The 22,945-nt window shown below is 48.5% G+C and overlaps 1 protein-coding gene across 2 annotated transcripts in view; it reads left to right on the top strand.

Annotated features, from left to right (window-relative positions):
* The window catches only part of NGEF (neuronal guanine nucleotide exchange factor), a 120,147-nt gene that overhangs the window by 87,050 nt on the left and 10,152 nt on the right, over nt 1-22,945 (top strand). For both annotated transcript variants that reach the window (XM_043462011.1, XM_043462013.1), the window contains 3 exons: nt 18,000-18,160; nt 20,087-20,239; nt 21,958-22,087. In XM_043462011.1, coding sequence (XP_043317946.1) covers nt 18,000-18,160; nt 20,087-20,239; nt 21,958-22,087 — 444 coding nt within the window. The remainder of the gene's footprint in view (nt 1-17,999; nt 18,161-20,086; nt 20,240-21,957; nt 22,088-22,945) is intronic.

Here is a 22,945-nt window from a genome sequence, read left to right as displayed (position 1 = left end):
ATGTAGTGATTTGGTTCTTCTATACATTTCAAAATGGTCACCTAAGATGTTTTGACTTAGTCTAGTTACAGCATGCCACCATACAGAAGTGTTGCATAGATATTCACTATATTCTGATTTCCTGGTGGCTCAGACGGTAAAGAGTTTGCCTGCAATGCGGGAGACCCGAATCTGATCCTTGGGTAGGGAAGATCCCCTGGAGAAGGAAATGGCAACCCACTCCAGTATTCTTGCCTGGAGAATCCCATGGATGGAGGAGCCGCACAGTCCCTGGGGTCACAGAGTGGAACAGGACTGAGCAACTTCACTTTCTTTCACTGTTTACTATATTCCCCACACTGTACGTTTCATACCCATGATGTTCACACCCCTGACTCACTTATTTTTCAGCTGGAAATTTGTACCTTTTAATCTCCCTTACCTATTTCTTTCCTTCCCCTACCCTTATCCACTCTGTTTTCTGTATGTTTCTATTTGGTTGTGTTTGTTCATTTGTTTTGTTTTTTAGATTCCACATGTAAGTGAATCTTATACACTTACAGTATTTGTCTTTGTCTGACTTATTTCACTTAGCATGATACTCTCTAGTTCTATCCATGTTGTCTCAAATGACAAGATTTCATTCTTTTTTATGGCAATTATTCCATAGCGTGTGTGTGTGTGTATAACATATCTCTTTATCTGTTCATCTGTTGATGAACACTTCAGTTGCTTCTGTATCTTGGCTGCTATAAATAATACTACAGTGAACACAGAGGTGGAGACATCTTTAGAATTAGTGTTTTTGTTCTCTTCAGATCAATACCCAGGAGTAGAATTGCTGGATCATATGGTAGTTCTATTATTAATTTTTTGAGTGATCTCTATACTGTTTTCTATAGTGGCTGAATCAGCTTACAGTCCCACTAAGAGTGCATGAATGTTCCCTTTCCTCCACATCCTCTCCAACCCTTGTTATTTGTTGTCTTTTTGATAATAGCTTTTTTAACCAGTGTGACGTGACAACTCCCTGTGGTTTTGATTTGCATGTCCCTAATGATCAGTGATGTGGAGCATCTTTTCATGTGTCTTTGGTCATCCGTGTGTCTTCTCTGGAAAAACATCTATTCAGATCCTCTTCTCATTCTTTAATCAAGTTGTTTTTTAATGGTCAGTTGTATAAGTTCCTTGAATACTTTGGATATTAATCCCTTATCAGATATATCATGTGTAAATATCTTCTCCCATTCAGTAGCTGGCCTTTTCATTGGTTGATAGGTTCCTTCTCTGGGCAAAAGGTTTTTAGTTTGATGTAGTCCCGTGAGTTTGTTTTTGCTTTTGTTTCCCTTGCACCGTTCCTAAGTTTGACTTTCATATAAAAGGAATTATACAGTGCAATTTTGCATTTGGCTGTTTTTCACACAATATTACCATCATGGGCCTTTTTCCTAGTCCTCAAAATAAGGAAAAGTGTCTAGTTTTTTGAGAGAATTCTTGTTGTTGTTTTTTTTTACCTTGATAATTAGATAAATAAATTTAAATTACTTTGGAAAGCTTAGAGATAAACCCCAGTGGAACTTAAAACATGGTATAAGTCCCTTACAACAACAAGCAAAAAGCAGAGAAAGCAGGGATCTTATAAGAAAAGGAAAGCAAACAGTGAAAGGTCAGCATAAAAAAAAAGTATAAAATAAGGTGGCAGAGTTCATAGCAAACATATGTGCTATAACCATAAATGTAAATTGCTTAAATCCTCCATTGAAAGCCAGAAATTATCCAACTGATGAGAAAACTAAACCCACAATATTATCACACAGATTAGAATTCAGAGCAAGAAAAGTTACCAAAGAGAACAGTGATGTCATTTTGCACAGTTAAAGATTATCACTTTATTTTTGTTTTAAAATTAAATAAGCTACTCATTAATACATTTTCATTGTTTAAAAAAATGTACTTGTGTGCAAGCCTTTTCTTGGCTCCTGGCTGGAGGACCAACTGTTTTCACTTTCTCCTGATAAATTACAGTCATTACATGCTGTGTGATTTTGGACTTTAGACACTTGTGAAGACTCTTAAGTGCAAAATCCTTATCGATCCTTATGATGCTGTCCCTGTATTTTACACTTGTTTTATTCAAGAGCAGTTTGATTCTGGTTTTGGTTTTTAGCAACTTGACTTTCACTGATCTCTGAGAGCTTCCAGGTTACTTTCATAAAAACAACTCCCTTTGCACTGAAAATTCTTTCGTTTTTTTTCACTTAAGGACATAATTGCAGAACAAGTACAACTGGCTTGAATAAGTGTAAGGACAAGCACGGGGCTCACAGATGGGGAGAGACGCTTCAGGTGGCGGGGGGACGGTGGGGGACAGCCTGTGCCCGGCCCGCAATGGACCCTCGCAGGAGCATGGGTCACTCAGGGCTTGGTTAGGAGAACTTCTGTGGGCCTGCATCTTCATGCTCCCAGGAGACCACAGCTGTCCGATCCATCAGTCACTCACTGCTCACTCAGTCGTGTCCAACTCTCTGGAACCTCTTGGACTGTAGCTCGCCAGGCTCCTCTGTCCATGGAATTTTTCCAGGCAAGAATATTGGAGTGGGTTGCCATTTCCTCCTCCAGGGAATCTTCCTGATCCAAGGATCAAACTCAGGTCTATTAAGTCTCCTGCATTGACAGGTGGATTCTCTACCACTAGTACCACCTGGGTAGCCTCAGCTGTATGATAGATACCCGGAAATGGAATTGTGGATCGAAAGTGAAGTGCGTTTTAAGTGATGGAGGTGGTGGTGTGGTGGTTTAGTTGTGTCTGACTCTTTGTGACCCCATGGACTGTAGCCTGCCAGGTTCCTCTGTCCATGGGATTTCTGGATACTCCCAGTCGACTAAAAAGATGCACAATGTGAGAGTTGCAAGTCATTTTATTTGGGGCAAAATGAGGATTGCAGCCTTAGGGACAGCACCTCAGATAGCTCTGAGAGCCTACTCCAAAGAGGCAGTGGGGCAAGGTCAATATATAAGGTCCTGGTGAAGGAGGAGTTCAGTACAATCAAGCATTCCTTTTACAAAGGCTTTCTGCTAGTCAGGAGGAGCTGATATCATCATGAAGGGATTTAGTGCTTTTCTAGATAGGAGGAGTTGCAAGGATTGGGGTCATGAAAGGAGTTCCTAAAAATATCTAACTATCTAAAGACTCGTTCCACCACATTCCCTGGAGCACAGAGTGCCTCACTCTCCACCCCGAACTCCCTCAGGGGGTGTTGAAGGTCAACAGCCGCAGCAGCACAGGGTTCAGTCTCCGCAGAGGCAGATGGCAAATGCCCTTGTGGTTCGTGCATGGGTGCGTGCTAAGTCGCTTCAGCTGTGTCCGACTCTTTGTGACCCCACGGACTGTAGCCTGCCAGGCTCCTCTGTCCATGGGGATTCTCCAGGCAAGACTGCTGGAGCAGGTTGCCACGCCCTCCTCCAGGGGATCTTCCCAACCCAGGGATCAAACCCAGGTCTCCTACATTGCAGGCGGATTCTTTACCGTCTGAGCTACCAGGGAAGCCCATGAATACTGGAGTGGGTAGCCTCTCCCTTCTCCAGGGGATCTTCCCGACCCAGAAGTTGGACAAATTACTTAACTTCTCTGTGCCTCTGCTTCCTTGTCTGTAAAACTGAGCTCATACACAGGGTTGTGGAGATCAAATGAGTGAGCACAGATAAGGAGCCGGCTGACAATGCTCAAGCCTTCTTCAGTTGTATCTTTCTCTACTGAAAAATCTTTTTTCATTTTTATAGAAAATCCATCAGTCTTTTTCTTCATTTAAACCTACTCTTCTGGATGTTGTGTTGTATGATTAGGAAGTCCATTCCCAAGAGGTACAGTTTACAGGGATAGGTAACTGTGACAATGTCTTGAAATGGAAGCTTGGGTGGAGCAGTCAGGCAGAGACCTGCTCCGAAGCTGTCATGCCCACCCTACTGCTTCTGTAAGAATGGGGCACAGCTGGGGTGCAAGGAGCCTACCGACAGGAGTGAGGCTGACTTTACGTGTTTTCACTGGACTCTGTGCTCTCTAAAGCTGCACTGCCCACTTGGTTAGCCCCCGGTGACACATGGCTCTTCAACACTTGACATGTGACCAACCCTCATTGAAACGGGCTGAGTGTATAAAACACATACCAAGTATTGCAGACTTGAGACACAGAAAAAGAAAGCCAACTGTCTCATCAATAGTTTTTGTATTACATGTTGACTTAATATCCTGGATATATTAGATTAAATAAAACATATTAGAAATTTTTTTTACCTTTTTAAATATGATTACTAGAAAACCTTAAATTGTATATGAGACCCAGATTATATTTCTGTTGAACACAGTGCTCAAAAAAGAGGCAATATTTTATTTCCCCATGTCCATAAACACCATCAAAAAGTGGCCATATATTAAGCCTTAAGAAAAAGCTCAATAAATATTTATTAAAATTGTATAGGTCCTACTCTCTCACTACAATGCAGCAAAACAAAAAAATAAGTTTAAACAATGTAAAAACCTCAAATCGGAAATGTTGGGTTGCCATTTCCTTCTCCAGGGAATCTTCCCAACCCAGGGATCATACCATTGTTGCTTATGTCTCCTGCATTGGCAGGCGAGTTCTTTGTCACTAGCACCACCCATTTTCACATTAAAAATAAAATCCACAATTATAAAGACGTCAGCACTCCTCTCAGTAATTAGGAGAACTAGGGAACATAAAATCAGTAAGGATATAAGAAGAATTGAATGCCCTCAAACCAACTGGAATGAATTAACATTTATAAGGCACTCAACAGTAGCAGAATACACTTTTTCAAGTGCATGTGGAATATTCACCAAGATAAACCACACCGCACTTTCATAAATTAAAAGAATTTAAATCACACAGAGTGTGACCTCACCATAATAGAATTAAACAGAAATCAACAACATAGAGATAACAGGAAAACCTCCTAGCACTTGTAAATCAAGCAGCATGTTTCTATGTAATCTCTGAGTTAAAGAGGAAGTCTCCAGGGAAGTTAGCAATGAACGAACTACCCTTCTTCACAGATGGTATGATGTGGACATAGAAAATCTCAAAGAATCTCCCCCCAAAAAAGAAAAACTCTTAGAACTAATAAAACTAGGGCTTCCCTGGTGGTCCAGTGATTACGAGTCTTCCTTGCAATGCAGGTGACGTGGGTTCAATCCCTGCTCTGGGAACTAAGATCCCACGTACTGCAGGGCCGCTAAACCTGAGAGTCACAACTAGAGAAGCCCGCCTGCCACAGCTAAGACTCAACACAGGCAAATAAATAAATGAATATTTTTTAAAAATAGTAAACACTGACTGAAAACACCTGAAATACAATGCCCAGTGCTGCTGTGGAGCAACTGGAACTCTCACACACTGCTGATTTCAAAACGGTACAGCTGCTCTGGAGAATCATTGACAGCTTCCTATAAAGTGAAACGTGCACTTCCCTCCAAGCCAGCGATCCCAATCCTGGGTATTTACCTACAGCGGTGTCTCCATAGCAATGCTACTGAATTTGGGGCTGCTCCCTCCTTGGTTCAGGGAATGCTCTCCTTCCTGTTCTTTGCAGGTTTAGCACCATCCTGGCCTCTGCTGCTGGACGCCTTGTAGCACCCCTGCCCCCACATGTAACAACCCACAATGTCTCTCCACCTCGCTAAGTATCATCCAGGGAGCAAAAATAGTTTGTAGCTGAGAACCACTACCCCTGAGAAGCAAAAATCTGTGTTCATACAGAAATCTGTACACGGATGTTTATACTAAGTCTGTTCATAATTGTCAAAAGCTGGTAACAACTCAAGTGTCCTCTAACAGATGGATAAACAGACACAGGAACATTCATACAATGCATATTATTGTTGTTGTTTAGTCGCTAAGTTATGTCCAACTCTTTGCGACCCCATGGGCTGTAGCCCTCCTGGCTTCTCTGTCCATGGTCTTCTCTAGGCAAGAATACTGGAGTGGGTTGCCATTTCCTTTTCCAGGGGATCTTCCCGACCCAGGGATCGAACCCATGTTGCTTACATCTGGCAGGTGGGTTCTTTACCACTACTCAGTAATAAAAAGAAATGAACTGTTGGCACAACTCGGATGAATCTCAGAGGCATTTTGCTGAGTGAAAGAAGTCAGAAAGTTTCCATAGTATGTGATTCCACTTATATGACATTCTGAACAGGACAAGGCTATAGGGATAGAGAACAGATGAGTGGTTGCCAGGGGTGAGGGGTGGGGGGAGGCTGTGACTCAAGTGGGAAGCCCAGGAGTGTTTGAAGCGATGGAGCTCTTGTGTGTCCTGCTTGTAGTGTTGGTGACAAGAATCTATACAAAGGTCGAAATTCATACAACGGTATACACCAAAAAGTCAATTTTACTGTATGTTCATTTAAAAGCTGACACTTTGTAAAAAGAGATGTCCTCATTTAGGTTAAGTATTTTCTGCCCCCTCTCTCCAAATATAATAAAACAGTGATCTGTCTGGCTCTGAATTAAGGCAGACATTTACATACAGCATAAGAAAATCAAATCTGGAGATACTTTAGAAGAATAACATTGGGCACAGAAATTACTTCAAACACAGAATAATGTTTGAAATAAAAATTTATCATATTAATAGGCCAGAGGAGAAAAATACCCCAATCTTCAAAGAGGTTGGAAAGGGAAGTGGTACATCAATTTCCATCTAAACAAAACTCAGAAGCATGCTTGCTGAAATTTGTAAAGAGCATCTCAGATCTATAAAAGCATCCTATGTAATGAAGAATTGCTGGTGGCAATAAAGGCAAGATGATGATGCTTGATAACCCTGTGGTGGTTCTGGAAGCTGTGACTAGTGCAATGCAATGAGGAAAGAATAAGACATAAACCCATAGAGAAGGAAAGTCAGACCCACCGTTGTCTGTCAGGGATGGCTGCCTACGTAAGATCCTGAGGGAGTCAAAGATACTGGATCTGACAAGGCAGTTCAGGGAGGTGGTGGATTATAAAATAAGCATGCAAAAATTAGTCGTTTGGGAGATTTCCCTGGTGGTCCAAGTGGTTAAGACTCTGCCTCCCAATGCAGATGGCATTGGTTTGATCCCTGGTCGAGGTACTGAGGTCCCAAATGTCATGAGATGTGTCCAGAAAATATATTATAAAGAACTGAAAATTAGTTCTTTTTGTGTACATCAGCAAAACGCAGGTTTTCCATCAATTAGAGAGCTCTGTTGATAAGAAAACAGTGAGCACCCTAAAGAAAAATAGGCTAAACAATTCTCTTAAGAACAGTGGCTGGTGATTAAATGAAAACAGGAAAAAAAACCCACCAAACTCACTGGTAATGACAGAAGTACAATTAAGCAACACAGAGGCACCAGGCATTTCAAAATAGCAGAGACTTTTGAATATAAATACATTTAAAACCTCATGTTGGGCGTATTTTTAAATGAGTGCTCTTGAGCACAGCTGATGGGAAGAGAGAGAGCAATATTTGTACCAGTCTCCTTATAAGAACATGTTCGTATACTGTCTAGTGTTTCTGCTTCTGGAAATTTATCTTGAAGAATAATCAGAAAGGTACACAAATATTTATTAGGCTGTCCTTTCAAGAAAAAATTTAGGGAGGGATGGAGGAAGAAGCCTAAATGCCCAACGATAGGGAATTTTTTATTTTAAAGACAGTGTACAGCTATGCAAAGACACAAACATTAAAAAGCATGTTTTCAAAGAATGGGTGAATATTCATGACATACTATTTTTAAAAGGCAAGATAGAGCATTACATGTATAGTAGAGTGGGCATAGGAACTAAAGATATTTTTGTCATTTTCAATGTATCGGACCAAAAATATTTAAGTAAATTAGGATGACATAAGAGTAACCGTGGTCCCATGCAGTGGTGAATAACACAGGCATGCAAGCTTCAGTGCATCTCGTCCTGAGTCTTTATGGACTAGTGACTCTTCATGTCTATGTTAAAGAACTTAATGTGAGTTTCTATTTAACATCTGGCAATGGACACAACACTGAGATCTTCAGATTTTATGTTCCAAATCAGAGACTTCTGCATCAGGTTATCTTTTCATTTATCAAAGCAAGTCAGGCAACTTGTTCTGGCAGCTCAATCTGTTGTTGAAGCATCTCTTTCTTTAGCTACAAAAGCAGCAGATCCCAGCGAACTCCCGTTCACACGAGGAAAATACCCCCAAATGGTGGCCTTTTGGTAGGTCTGAGTCTCAGTTGGTCACTGAAAGAATCAGGATTTAAGAATAAAATTGTCTGTTTCCCCCCCTCCTCTTTGAAGTATAAAAATTAGGCAGCTGACATTTGAACATGTTCTCTTAGATGTCATGTAGGATTTCCTGGGTTTACTTTTTGTTTTTTAACTTAACTCTGAAGCTCTTGGTTCCCACCCTCCTGTTTGGAATGTTTCTCAATTACTGATTGAGAACGTGACGGTTTGAGAAAATAATTAGACAAATACTCAAATCACAAACTTAAGAAGAAGGCCGCTGAGGAAGGGCTGAGTGTTCAAATGGGAGAGGTGGGGACGGTCACTGCATTGCTTGACTTTCACCACACCTGGCACCAGTGTCGTGAGAAATAAAGGAGAAGCTGGGGTCCTGCTCTAGCACCATCCCCTGGAGAAGTCGCCCCTGCCGCTGGTGTGGTTGTGTCCCCAGACCAGATAAAGACGAAGTCCCCATGATCTTGGGGGACTGGCTGTATAGAGCTCAAAAAGTTGAGCAGGGCATGATATTTCGAGCATCTCCATGGAAACAAGGATGCACGCACACGCCCCGGCTGGCACGGTGGTGACACCGCCCATACGTGTCTGAACTAATTTCCCAATTCCATTCCCCTGGGAACAAGGTGGAAGGGGACTTCCCAGGGCGCTAGCCAGTTTGGGTGGGACTTGCAGTCTGAGTCTGATCAGCCTCTGAAATCAGAGTTGTGTTTTTGTCGCTTTTCAACCTGTTTTTACAACTTAGTACTTAAATATAAATATACTTTCTTTCTTTTTTTCTCCCCCCAAAAGAAGACTGTCCATTTGACTAGGAAACTGCTCGTGTTTTTTAATGATATACTTCTATCAGAAAATTAAGTCATGGTTGTTTTATTTACCAACCTTCATTGAGTCATATATTTGTCTCTGTAGGATAAACCCCAAATAATTCAGCAAATTAGTCCCCAATTGTCCCATGCTTTAAGATGGACAGTAGCCATCACCCAAAACATCAGATACTGCAAGCATTTATACCTATTTTGGGCTTTCCAGGTGGTGCTAGTGGTAAAGAACCTGCCTGGCAATGCAGGAAACATTAGAAACACTGATTCAGTTTCTGGATTGGGAAGATCCCCTGGAGGAGGGCATGGCAACCCACTCCAGTATTCTTGCCTGAAGAATCCATGGACAGAGGAGCCTGGTGGGCTACAATGGGGTCACAAAGAGTTGGACATGACTGAAGTGGCTGAGCACGCACATACCTGTTTTAACAAAGTGATGTTACCATTTAGCATTTTTAAAATAAATCTGTTGGATACATAACTTACTCACTTGACATAAATTTCCAACAGAGCAAACAGAATTATGGTGAAAAAAGCCTCCCTGTCTAACCCCTGGCCGTTGGGGCCAGTATCTGTGTGTGTTACACAAATAATAAGCTATTTATGTTTGGTTGCGCTAGGGTCTTCATTGCTCTTCACAGGCTTTCTCCAGTTGCAGCAAGCGGGGTCTACTGTCTAGTTGTGGAGCTTGGGCTTCTGTGATGGGTTCTCTGTTGCAAAGCACAGGCTCTGGGCACACGGGCTTAGTTACTCTGTGACATGTCGAATCTTCCCAGACCAGGGATCGAACCCATGTCCCCTGCTTTGGCAGGCGGATTCTTATCCAATGTGCCAAAATGTTTTGACAGTTTTTCCAGATCAGCCCAAGGAGAGTTCCCAATTTTTTTTTCTTCTCTCTCTCTCTCTTTTTAAGCTTTATGGAGCTCCCCTGCTTATGATATTCCATTATCGATTCAACCAGTCCCCTGTTGATGGACATTTGCAACTAGAAATGTTGTGTATCCAGGATGTTCATTACAGTGTTATTTATAATAATAAAAGACAGCTCTATACAATGGCATACTGTAGGAATTGCCAAGTGAAACTGTTGGGTGAAAGGTTATATACTTTTGAAATTTTGAGACCTTATCACCAGGCTGTCTTCACACTTCAGCTGTGTGTGAAGGTGCTGGCTCACTCTGACCAGTGAGGTACAACATCCGACAGGTTTATCTTGTGAGCTGGACATAAATGATGCCGCGTTGTGGTTTTACTTTGCATTTCTCTTGTTGTGAATGAGGCTGAGCATTTTCTCTAGCATGTGTCTTTTCAAATCTGTATCTGTTTTGGTACCAAGCCATCTTGAGAAAAAACTAACAATCGGCTTGTGATGTGTGTGAGCTTGCCAAGGCTTGGGTTTGGGCACACCAGGCTTGGTTAGTGTGGGGGCACACCAGGCCCCCCGGGGCCTGCAGGTTAAGTGTGACCTGTAGTCCCACAGCGAGCGGGGGAGTAGCTGTCAGCTCCCAGGGTGACACCGAGGCCCCGTGGCCCCCATGGCGGCCCTCCTTGCATTTCTCACACGGACTAGACACCACGCTGCAGCAGGACTCGGCCTGGGCTCTGAATGAACTCCAGCTGCATCGTCATTAATCAAGGATAAAAAGAGGTGCTCTAAGGGCCGCTTCTTAACTGCAAGCCTTTTCGGAGTCGCTTCTGTCCACCCTAGTGCCTGCGGGGTTTGAGTTACTTCTCTAGCCGCAGAAGTGGGCACAGCTTTGTGCCTGGACAGTCGTGTCACGCGGGAAGCAAGGCCTGGCGGCGGGAGGACACGAATCCACCCAGAGTGGCCGCGGCTGGCGGCAGCAGGACTCAAGGGCCGGAGCAGAGGGCAGAGCTGGCCTCGGACAGCTTTCTCTCTGCCTCCCCCCACTCTCCAGGAAGCAGCACTGTGGGGAAGTTAGGTATTGGGCAGGTGCCCAGGGCTTAGCACTCACGTGATACATGAGAAAGAAAGGTATGCGGGGAGGCTCTGGAGCTGGGGAACACCCCAGCCCTGACACCGGGGTCTCAGACTCTGCCACGCCTCAGAACCGCCTGGGGATCTTCTGGAAGGACAGGTTTATGCGTGGGTCTGGGGAGGCGCCTGGGAATCTGCATTTTCACAAACATGTGGTCATGGGGTCAGGCTGAGATATGTGGGACTTCCCCCTCTTTTTTTCTCTGCGTCAAACTTGGACTGGTGATCTGTTCTGCATATGATGATATTCATGTTTTAATGCTATTCTCTCAAATCATCGCACCCTCACCTTCTCCCATGAAGGCCAAAAGTCTGTTCTTTATATCTGTTTCTCTTTTGCTATCTCGCATATAGGGTCATTGTTACCATCTTACTAAATTCCATATATATGCATTAATATAATGTACTGGTGTTTTTCTTTCTAACTTACTTCACTCTGTATAATAGACTCCAGTTTCATCCACCTCATTAGAACTGATTCAAATGCATTCTTTTTAATAGCTGAGTAATATTCCATTGTGTATATGTACCACAGCTTTCTTATCCAGTCATCTGCTGATGGACATCTAGGTTGCTTCTATGTCCTGGCTGTTGTAAACAGTGCTGTGATGAACATTGGGGTACACGTGTCCCCCCTCCCTTTTTTGTCCGGCTAACTCTTATCGGTTCTTTGACTCTTGACAGCCCCTTCTGGAAGCCTGCTGTCTCTGGCTGGCGGACTTCCCCCTCGCCTGCCAAGGTGAAGCCCCCCCGCCCCACTCACTGTGGACATCCCTGCAGAGCTGTCGTTGGCTGTGCCCAATTTGTGGTCCCTCTGTGTCGCCAGCACTGAGCCCATACACTACCTGGAGGTGACTCTGGGCACATGTCTATGGAACGAGTGAGCTGGGGAGGGCAGACGGTGTCACCGACCCCAGCCCCCCAGCAGGGTGGCCTCCTGGGCCGGCCACCCTGCTGGGGGCAGGGATCAGGTCTTGGTCATCTCAGGATCCCCAGAGCCCACAGCTCCTAGTGGTGCTCAGCAAACACATGGAGTCTCCTGTGTGCTGACCGGGGCCACGCCTTTCAGGAAGCCAGATGGTAGAGGAGATGGGACATCAGGCGTCCAGTCCAGCTGGAGCCAGGAAAGGAGGCCGAATGGCGGGCACAGCTAATGGCATCCTTGGGAAGAGAGGCCCACGGCCGCGAGGAGGAGGGGTCTGGGAGCCAAGGCTTCGGGTGGAGGTTGTGAGCCATGGGCAGTACAGGAGTAAGCTCCATCCCTCGGTGCCAGGCCTGGTTCCCATCTGAGAGCTGGTTTAGAGGTTCTCCCTTAACACACTGTCTCAAGCACCTACTTGAAAGGGATTCCCTGGTGGCTCAGTCGGTAAAGTGACTGATTTACCAGGTTCGCTCTCCAGGTTGGGAAGATCCCCTGGAAGAGGGCATGGCAACCCACTCCAGTATTCTTGGCTGGAGAATTAGACAAACAGGAGTCTGGCGGACTACAATCCATAGGGTTGCACAGAGTCGGACACGCCTGAAGCGACTTAGCACGCACATGCATGCACCTACTTGAAAGCACCATGTAAAGCTAAAAAGACAATTAGCCGGAAAGAGCCAATAATTGAGGGTGGGAAGGAGGGAGCTTCTACACAAGTGACATCACGTCGACCTGCAAGGAGAGGGGACAGTGGCCCCGCGCCACCACCAGCCTGTGGGCTTTCGGGAAAGCCTGGGCGTGTGTGTGCGGAAGGGCGTCCCTAGCAGGGCAGTCCAGGCACAGAGCCCTGAGATCAAAGGAGGAGGTGTGAACCTTGGTTTTGCCGCTCACAAGCTCTGTGACACCCTCATCCACACAGCAGGGACCGTCAGGGGATCTCCAGGGCTGTAGTAAGGACCGAGGGAGGTGACACGTTGGGGGTACCCAGCAGGACACCAGGTGCAGGGTGGGAGCTGGACAGGCAGCAGCTGTTACTGTCCTTCGCTCACTGGTGTTTTGTCTCTGACAACGCTGCATAAACAAGGTGGAGAGAACAGGACATTTATGGTCAGTGTTTATCAGTGAAGTGTCACACCCGTTGACGTGTCTCAGACAGGACGGTGATGACTAAGAGAGAAACACGGCCAAGAGTTTCCTGGGTTTGGACAGAAAGTGATGCCCATGCTGGCAAAGGGGCATCGGGGAGTGGTCCGCAGTTCTTGCAACTCAGCCTTTTTCTCCCCAGTGCGATTTTTTTTTAAAAATCTATTCGGCTGCTTCGGGTCTTAGTTGCAGCATTTGGATCTTCTTTGTGGCGTGCAGGCTTCTCTAGTTGTGGTTCAGGCTTCTCTCTAGCTGTGGCATGCGGGCTCTAGAGCACACAGGCTCAGTAGTTGCCGCGAGGGCTTCGTTTCCCTGCGGCATGTGGGATCTTAGTTCCCCGACCAGGGATGGAACCCGTGTCCCCTGCATTGGAAGATGGAGTCTTAACCACTGGGCCACCAGGGAGGTCCTGAGGAAGTGTGCCAGGCAGCAGGCGAGTCCGTGGGGTTCACAGAGGAGAAGTGCTGGGGGCCTGGACCAGTTCATGGACTAGTGAGTGAATGAGTGGATGGATGGATGAATGAATGAGTGGACAAACGAATGAGTGGATGATGATTGATCAAATGAGTGAATGAATGAATGGATGGATGAGAAGATGAATGGAAGATTGACTGAGTGAATGAATGAGTGAATGGTGAGTGAATGGATGAATGAGTGGCTGGATGAATGAATGAATGAGTGGACAAACAAGTGGATGGATGAACGAATGAGTGGATGTATGAATGAATGAATGGATGAATGAATGAATGAATGATTGGATGGATGAATGATTGCTTGAATGAGTGGATGAATGAGAAGATGAATGGAAGATTGAGTGGTGAATGAATGGATGAATGAGTGAATGAATGAGTGAGTGAGTGAATGAATGAATGAATGAGTGAGTGAATGACTGGATGAGTGAATGAATGAATGAGTGGATGGATGAGTAAATAAATGAGCAGGGCCTGGATCCCTGTCAACTCCACACGCCCATTCAAAGGCTTGAATGAATGAGGATGAAAATAATATTGATGAGGAAAAGACAACCATATTGATGTGGCAAGTAATAAAGACAAACATCCTGGAAAACTAAAATCCACAGATGACTAATCACCCTATAAACGGAGAAAGAGGGGGTGAGCTTGCAGTGAATGGGCACAGCCGGTATCAATTAGCGGTGATTCAGGCCCAACGCCTGCAGTGTGTCAGTGGCTGAGTGGCCCGCCTGCCTCTGCCCAGCGGCCTCTGGCCCCGTGTCCTCCAGGGGATCAGGATGAGATGCTGTCTGCGATCTGGGCACCTTTCCCACCTGCGACCCCAGCTGTGCTTCAGGGGCGTCCCCGGGGAGACGGGGTTCAGCAGACACACCTTATCTGAGGGGCTCACCCTGGGACCGGTGTCCTTTTCCTCTCTCGGTATCTGCAGCACTCATCCGTCTTGGTTTGGGGTGTTTTTTATTTTCGGTTATATTTGCTTAGAACTAGCAAGCTCTAATGGCTTGACCTTTTCTTAAGTAACTTAAATTTAGCAGCAGGAAAAGTGATTTGTTTCAGCCCCTGTAACAGAGGCGCTTCCGGGAACTTCCTGCCCAGTGCAGCCTTGCCGGGCAGGGCTTGGTGAACACTGGCAGAGCAGAGGGTGGGGCCTTCCGTGCCAGGGCCTCAGCTCAGACACAGGTGAGGCCAGCAGGACGTGCTGTGTGTGGTTTTGAGTCTTTCAGCAGACCGACCACGCGTGCCTTGGGGACAGAGAGGCCGCGGGCTCATTTCAGCGCCTCGTCACATTGTCTTGCATGAGGCACAGACACAGGTGGGGAGACAGGGTTCTCCTGGGCTGGTGGCCCGCGGCCTGTCACTGGTGGGCCACCCGGCAGTGGTGTGTGTGTGTGTGGGAACTTTCTTATTGGTGCTGGGCAGGTTTAGGCTGTTGCTCTGCAATGCTGGGCTAAGTCGCTCCAGTCGTGTCCGACTCTGCAACCCTGTGGATTGTAGCCCACCAGGCCTCTCTGTCCATGGGATTCTCCAGGCACTGGAATGGGTTGCCATGCCCTCCTCCAGGGGATCTTCCCGAACCGGAGATCGAACCCTTGTCTCTTACGTCCCCTGCACTGGCAGGCGGGTTCTTTACCACTAGTGCCATGGCCAGATCCCGTTTATGCTGTTAGGCATGCCCAACTTGCCGATATGCCGCTTATTTTAAAGCACTTTGCTAGGTCGGCTGTTTGAGCTTTGCATGGAGGCAGCAGAGTAGCTGCCCGGCAGGCTGCCTACAGACCCCACTGGATCCCCAGCGTTGTCTGCATCTTAAGTTGTGAGGGGTGGGTAGTGGGGGGCAGAGCCCAGAACTTGGAAAACCCTTGGGTTGAGTCTTGCGCCCTGCAATGGTAACTTCGGGGGCATTACTTAACCTCTACGTCCGTTTCCTTTTAGTAAAATGGGACCTTCCGTGTGTCCTTCCTGGGGGCCAGTGAGGATGAAGTGGGAAAGCGCCTTGTGTGTCTGGGGCACATACTGGTCCTCCCTCCCTCTCCCTGCCCACCTCCCTTCCTTCCAGCATCCCTCCCGGCCCTGGGAGCGCTAGTGTTCATTACCAGAGTCTTGAACCCTGGATCAGGGTTCCAGCCAGTGGGGAGGATGGAGGTGTGAGACATGGGGGGGGGGGGTGTCAGGACACTGGGAAGGGACCAGGGCCCCCAGCGTTCATTGCTCTCCTGGCTCCCAGCCCTCCTCTGTCTGTCTGTTTCTTTCCCTGAGGCCGCTGTAACAAATGACCACAAACTGGGTGGTAATTAATTCTCCCCCAGTTGCAGAGGCCAGAAGCCTGAAATCGAGGTGTCCACAGGTTCCGCCTCTTCCGCTTCCGGTGGCTCCGTGTGCCCCTGGACTTGAGGCAGCATCGCTCCTGTCTCTGCCTGGGTCCTCACCTGGCCTTCTTCCCTGTGTCTCTCTCTCTGCATCTCTCTTACAAGGACACCCGTCATTGGATTTAGACCTCAATCCAGGATGGTCTCCTCACCTTGACATCCATAACTTAATGTGCAAAGACCCTTTTGCCAAACAGGTTCCCATTCGCAGGTGCTAGCGGGTGGGATGTAGACCCAGGTGTGGAGGAGTTGTTTAGTTGCTCAGTCATGTCCGACTCTGCAAACCCATGCACTGTATAGCCCGCCAGGCTCCTCTGTCCATGGAATTTCCCAGGTGAGAATACTGGAGTGGGTTGCCATTTCCTTCTCCAGGAGATCTTTCCAACCCAGGCATCAAATCCACGTCTGCTCCATTGGCAGGTGGATTCTTTACCACCAAACCACTGGGGAAACCCCACAGCTTTGGAGGGGCAGTCACAATTCACCCCACTAGACCATCCCTGCTGGGGGGCCACAGTGGGACCTGAACCCATCCTAGGTTGGGGAACAGCAGAGGGAGATGGGGGGGAGGAGGAAGGTAAGGCTGGCCCCAGGGTGGCCTCAGGAAGGCTCATGGGTTTGCTTGTGAGTGGCGAAGGAGGGTGAGCTGGCATTGCCACCCTGCTTCACAGACAACACATGAGGAACAGAGGTCCAGTGAGTTTGTTGTTTCAGAGGCTCAATAATCACACAATAAGCATGATAGAGAGGACGGTGCCTCCAAAAATTTTATTGGATTATGGATTTCTCTTTTTTCTCTCTTCTTCAAAATGAAGTTTGCTTTATTGATTACATTATAAGATCAGACCGTGAAAGAAATAATCTATGCTCATTCTTCAGTGCTCAGACAGTTGAAAGGGTAAAAAGAAAAGAGTTGGGCTTCCCTGGTGGCTCAGTGGTAAAGAATTTGCCTGCCAATGCAGAAGACAGGAGTTCGATCCCTGGCCCGGGAAGATCCCACGTGCCACGGAGCAGGTAAGCCTGTGCGCCATAACTGTTGAGCCTGTGCTAGAGCCTGGGAATCACAACTACTGAGGCCCGCCTGCCTAGAGCCTGTGCTCTGCAACAAGAGAAGCCACCACAATGAGAAGGCTGGGCACCACAGCTAGAGAGTAGCACCCACTTGCTGCAACTAGAGAAAGGCCCGTGCAGCAGTGAAGACCCAGCACAGCCAAAAATAAAAAAATAAAGAAATTTTTTTAAAAAAGAAAAAGAGTGAAATTCACCCTCAAATTCCACCCCCTGTTGACACCTGTGGTCGACATCATGACCTGCTTCCTTCTAAACGTTTTTCTGGGTGTACAGAAGTGGGGCTCTCTCTCCCACCCATTCTGCACCAGGAAGCAGCCCTGCGTCACCCTTGGCAGCTGTCGGAGCTCTGATGAATGGATGACCTCTCAGGTTTGACCTTGGACACGAGGGCGTCTCCAGCTTCACTACTGTGAGCAGGCGAGCGGTCTCTGAAAGGGTGCTGGCCACCTTTGCATCTGGGGAATTCCCTGGTGGTCCAGTGGACTCGATCCCTGCTTGGGGAACTAAGATCCTGCAAGTTGCACATTGCGGCCAAAAATAAAATAAAACCTTTGCATCTGTCTGAGGGGCCTCCCTGGTAGCTCAGCTGGTGAAGAATCCACCTGCAATGCAGGAGACTCTGGTTCAATTCCTGGGTCAGAAAGATCCTCTGGAGAAGGGATAGGCTACCCACTCCAGTATTCTTGGGCTTCCCTTGTGGCTCAGCTGGTAAAGAATCTGCCTGCGATGTGGGAGACCTGGGTTCGATGCCTGGGTTGGGAAGATCCCCTGGAGAAGGGAAAGGCTGCCCACTCCAGTATTCTGGCCTGGAGAATGCCATGGACTGTATATAGTCCATGGGGTCGCAAACAGTCAGACACGACTCAGTGACTTTCACTTTCATCTGTCTGAGTGTGGGGAAAGGTGAGCCCTGGGTGCTGACCATTGGCCCTCCTCTCATCCACTTTGCCCGGTGTCCCAGGCCATGTTCGAGCTCATCACTTCTGAGGCCTCCTACTATAAAAGCCTGAACCTGCTGGTGTCCCATTTCATGGAGAACGAGAGGCTGAAGAAGATCCTGCACCCATCCGAGGCCCACATCCTCTTCTCCAACGTGCTGGACGTCATGGCCGTCAGCGAGCGGTAAGCCAGCGCCCCAGTCCTTGTGGGGCGCCTTACAGTCCCTCCTTCTCACCTGGGGTGCACCTGGGGTGCATGCCTGCTATACTGGCTTCTCTGCTTTGAATCTTTGGAGTTTTCTTTAATAAGCTATAACTAAATTGTTGTTGTTCAGTCGCTAAGTCACGTCTGACTCTTTGTGACCCCATGGTCTGCAGCACACCAGGCTTCTCTGTCTTTCACTATCTCCCAGAGTTTGCTCAAACTCCTGTCCATTGAGTCGATGATGCCATCCAACCATCTCATCCTCTGTCATCCCCCTTTCCCCCTGTCCTCAATCTTTCCCAGCATCAGGGTCTTTTCCAGTGAGGTAGCTCTTCACATCAGGTGGCAAAGCATTGGAGCTTCAGCTTCAGCATCAGTCCTTCCAGTGAATATTCAGGGTTGATTTTCTTTAAGATTGATTGGTGTGATCTCCTTGCTGTCCAAGGGACTCTCGAGCGTCTTCTCCAACACCGCAGTTCGAAAGTGTCCGTTCTTCGGTGCTCAGCCTTCCTTATGGTCCAGCTCTCACATGAAAAGATGAAAAGGCAAAAGATATACCTAAATACATAAACCCAAAGACTGCCCACCTCCCAGCAACAAGGCCGGTTGCGTCCCCCGGACAGAACTGCTGCCTGCAGGTCCCTCCATCAGTGCAGGTGCTCTGTCTGTCCTGCGCCTACACTGGACACAGGGGTGTCCAGGTGACATGCTCTTTATCCTGATGTCACAAGGCCCTGGCTTGGCGCCTGCAGGGTCCAAGATCCCCTGAGGGCAAGTCGGAGTGCAGTCCTGGAGTTACTTTCTCCTCTCCAGTTTTGTGGAAGTGGTGATTGGAACTGTGCTTGTATTTTGCCTCAAGAAGGATGGGATGTGCTTAAGTGGAGGAGGAATAGATATCTACTGACGGATCATCGCAAAGAAGAAAAGAGCTCCAGTCATTCTGTTAGGATGCTGCTGCTGCTGCTGCTAAGTCGCTTCAGTCATGTCCGACTCTGTGCGACCCCATAGACGGCAGCCCAGCAGGCTCCCCCATCCCTGGGATTCTCCAGGCAAGAACACTGGAGTGGGTTGCCACTTCCTTCTCCATTGCATGAAAAAGTGAAGTCGCTCAGTCGTGTCTGACTCTCAGCAATCCCATGGACTGCAGCCTACCAGACTCCTCCGTCCATGGGATTTTCTAGGCAAAAGCAGTGGAGTGGGTTTCCATAAGAGATCCATTTACCATTTGCACCTTATTCTGTGGAGGTTTGCAGCTAAAACTCAGCTTTTATCAGCGGGTCCGACCGCGCCTGTTCTGATGAGAAATAGCACTTGGGCAGCAGAGCCCCTGCTCCCCATGTGGCTCTCCGTGGACCCTCCTGAGTGGGTCCTCCTGCACACGGACAGCCCACCTTCCTGTTTGCAGCCCCCAGATCCTGTGGCAGTCCCCACCAGGTGGGCTTAGGGAGGGGAGAGCTTTCTGAGACCAGAGCGATCTTGGAGACCCCTTTGGCCTCTGCTGCTCCACCCCCATGCTGGGAGAGGGGTATCTACTTGTTTACAGATTTGTTTATATGTTATTATGGAAAATCCCAAACATGCAGAAGTAGAGACAGCAGAACAAGCCCACGTTTCAGCATCTCGGTTCTTCCACGGCCCCATCCACCCCCTCCGCCGCCACCCACGGGAGGATTCCAAAGTGAATTCCCATCGTCATCTCACTTCATAAACACATCAGTACGCAGGTACAGAGGAGGTCTCTTTAGCAAATGTTCCAAATGTTATCATTTACCAGGAAACCTGAACAAGTAATTCCTTGATGTGATAGAACACGCCCGCTCGCGGGGACGCCCTCCTGTGGTGTTGGTTTGGTGAGGACGGGTCCTCAATCTCCCCCCCACCCCTAACCCAGACGCTGCCCCCCAGGTTCCTCTTGGAGCTGGAGCGCCGGATGGAGGAAAACATCGTTATCTCGGATGTGTGTGACATCGTGTACCACTACGCCGCTGACCACTTCTCCGTCTACATCACCTACGTCAGCAACCAGACCTACCAGGAGAGGACCTACAAGCAGCTGCTGTGAGTGTGGCCAGGGGGCGGGGTCATCGCAGAGGCGCGGCCCGGGCAGCCCCCTCCTCTGACACTGACCCTGAGCTGTGGTCCCTGGACCTCTGCTTTCCCGGGACAGCATCCAAGCCTGGCACGTGCTGGGGCTTTTGGTGCCACCGGGGAAATGCTGGCCCCGGACCATCGGCCAGGGTGCCCATTGAACCTGTGTCCAGACGGCCACTCAGGGCTCTGGGAGGTTTAGAAAAGGGAGCTTGAGGCCAAGAGGACAACTCAAGGCCCAAGAGTGGTTTGAATCAGAGACAAAGGCAAGGACTGGGGGAGAGAGTCTTTTTGGTGATTCTCCAGCATCTGGATTGCGTGTGTGCTCCATCATGTCCGACTCTTTGTGACCCTATGGACTGTAGCCCGCCAGGCTCCTCTGTCCATGGGATTCTCCGGGCCAGTGTACTGGAGTGGGTTGCCATGCCCTTCTGCAGGGGATCTTCCCGACCCAGGGATCAAACCAGCGTCTCCTGCATTGGTAGATGGATTCTGTATCACTGCACCACCGGGGAAGCCCGCTCCAGCCAAAGCCCTTGAATTTTACTAATCTGCCCACTTTGTAAACTTCCTTGGGATTTCCGTTGATGAGAGAAGTTTTTCATCAACTTGCCTCTTTTGAGTTCTTCACTATTCTGTGCCATGTTTCAACCACAGCTTAACGGATGATATGTTCTTAGCACACTCAACAGGCACCTTAGGACTCTCCGGGTGGTGGCTCTGGACTTTATGCTTCACTGGGCGTTTCCATCAGTGCAGTTCACCGGGGGTGTTTTAAAGGTTGAGCCCTCAGGGATTTAGGTGTTTGACATTTGGGGTTTGCAGGGGGATATGAGGGAATCTGGATGCCAGTTTTGAGGACAAGCATTGAGAAGACAGTCACACAGGAAGTGAGGACTCTGGATATTGCTGTGCCCCGGGGTCCACTGGTGTGGCCCGTGAGAGCAGACTCTCTGGGCTGACTGCCATGTCCCTGGTGACGGGCAGTCCCGGGCCTGCATCTGCCCTCCAGCTGTGGTTTCCACTGCCCAACCCGTCTGCAGAAGAGACGTCCCCGCCGGGCTGGAGCAGCCCAGGTTCTCCATGCAGCCATCTCCAGCCTGCTGCCTGCTCCTGTCACTACGTGGGTTTACCTTGCCACCGTTTCCTGCTGGGGAAATCGTCGAATTATGCATCTGATTCATACTCTTGGCCATGCGAGGAATTCTTGCCTTCCCACACAACAACATATTTTGCTAAGTTTTCATGGGCTGGGCATGTGAAGTCACTATTGTTATTTGACTCGTACATGAACAGTTTGCTTTGCAGAGAAAAAAAAAGAGAGGGAATGGATGCATGGACACATTCTCTGTGCCTGTGGGCTGTCTGGTTCCTATGAGGCTGTGCATGGGGAGGAAGCCTGTCCAACTCACGCCTCCTACAAGCCAGAGAGGGCTTCCCAGGTGGTGCTAGTGGTAAAGAACCCGCCTGCCAATGCAGGAGACATAAGAGATGCGGGTTCCATCACTGGGTGGGGAAGACCCCCTGGAGGAGGGCATGGCAACCCACTCCAGTATCCTTGCCTGGAGAATCCCCATGGACAGAGGAGCCTGGCGGGCTACCGTCCACGGGTTCGCATAGAGTTGGACACGAGTGAGGCAGCTGAGCACGCACGCGCCCGAGACCGACGCTCTCATCCGTGTGCCCAGCCAGGAGAAGGCAGCCTTCCGGGAGCTGGTCGCGCAGCTGGAGTTGGACCCCAAGTGCAGGGGGCTGCCCCTCTCCTCCTTCCTCATCCTGCCTTTCCAGAGGATCACGCGCCTCAAGCTGTTGGTCCAGGTACCCGACTCTCTCCCCCTGCCCACCCCCCACTCACACTTCAGCTACTGCCCGTTTCCTTTGGTCAGCCCAGGTCTCTGCTGGCTTTCTGAGAAGTCCGTGTGCTCCACAGATCCTAATTAAGCTCCTACTGTGTGCCAGGCAGTGGGAGACTCGGCCCCTGCTGCCAGAGAGCCAGATCCTGGTGAGGAGAGACACAGCCAGGAAGTGGTCATGGCTGAGGACGGCGAAATGGGGTGACATGATGGGGTGACGGCCTGGCCCTCTTCCAGGTTGCGGGTCGGGAAGGGCTCTCAGATGAGTGACATTTAAGCGAAGACTTGACTGACAGGGCGGAGCCATTCATCTGACAGGGAACTGCTTTCAGGCAGAGGTCCTGGGGCAGCAAGGTCCACAGAAGGGTCGGCCAGCCATGAGCTGGGGAACGTGATGGGCGTGAGTGTGGAGATGTGGGCAGAGGCTGGACAGGGGCCTGCGGGGCCAGCTGAGGCATTGGGTTCTATCCCCTGTGATGATGGGGGGTCACTGCTTTTAGTGGACATTGGTTAAGAGCTCAAAGCAGCTGCCATGTGGAGAGTGCCAGGCAGGAGGGCAAGGGTAGAAGTGGGAGCAAAAGTTCAGGAGTGATTCGAGAAAGAAAGGTGGGTTGGCAGGCATCGGTGTGGAGCATCCTGGAGGGACATCAGTGAATTGAGCCCTGCACTTGCTACCGTGGAGAAAGAAGGGAGGAGAATCTTTGGTTTGAGCAGCTGGAGTGATAATGCTGTTTCCCGAGGTGGGGAAGGCACGGTTCGGTGTTGGACCATTGGGAGGACTTTGAGCTGTTGAACATCCAAGTTTAGAATCAAGGGGAGAAGT

This window comes from Cervus canadensis, chromosome 2 (genome assembly GCF_019320065.1).
Source record: "Cervus canadensis isolate Bull #8, Minnesota chromosome 2, ASM1932006v1, whole genome shotgun sequence".
Lineage (NCBI taxonomy): Eukaryota > Metazoa > Chordata > Mammalia > Artiodactyla > Cervidae > Cervus > Cervus canadensis.
This window is presented reverse-complemented; position numbering and strand designations above follow the sequence as displayed.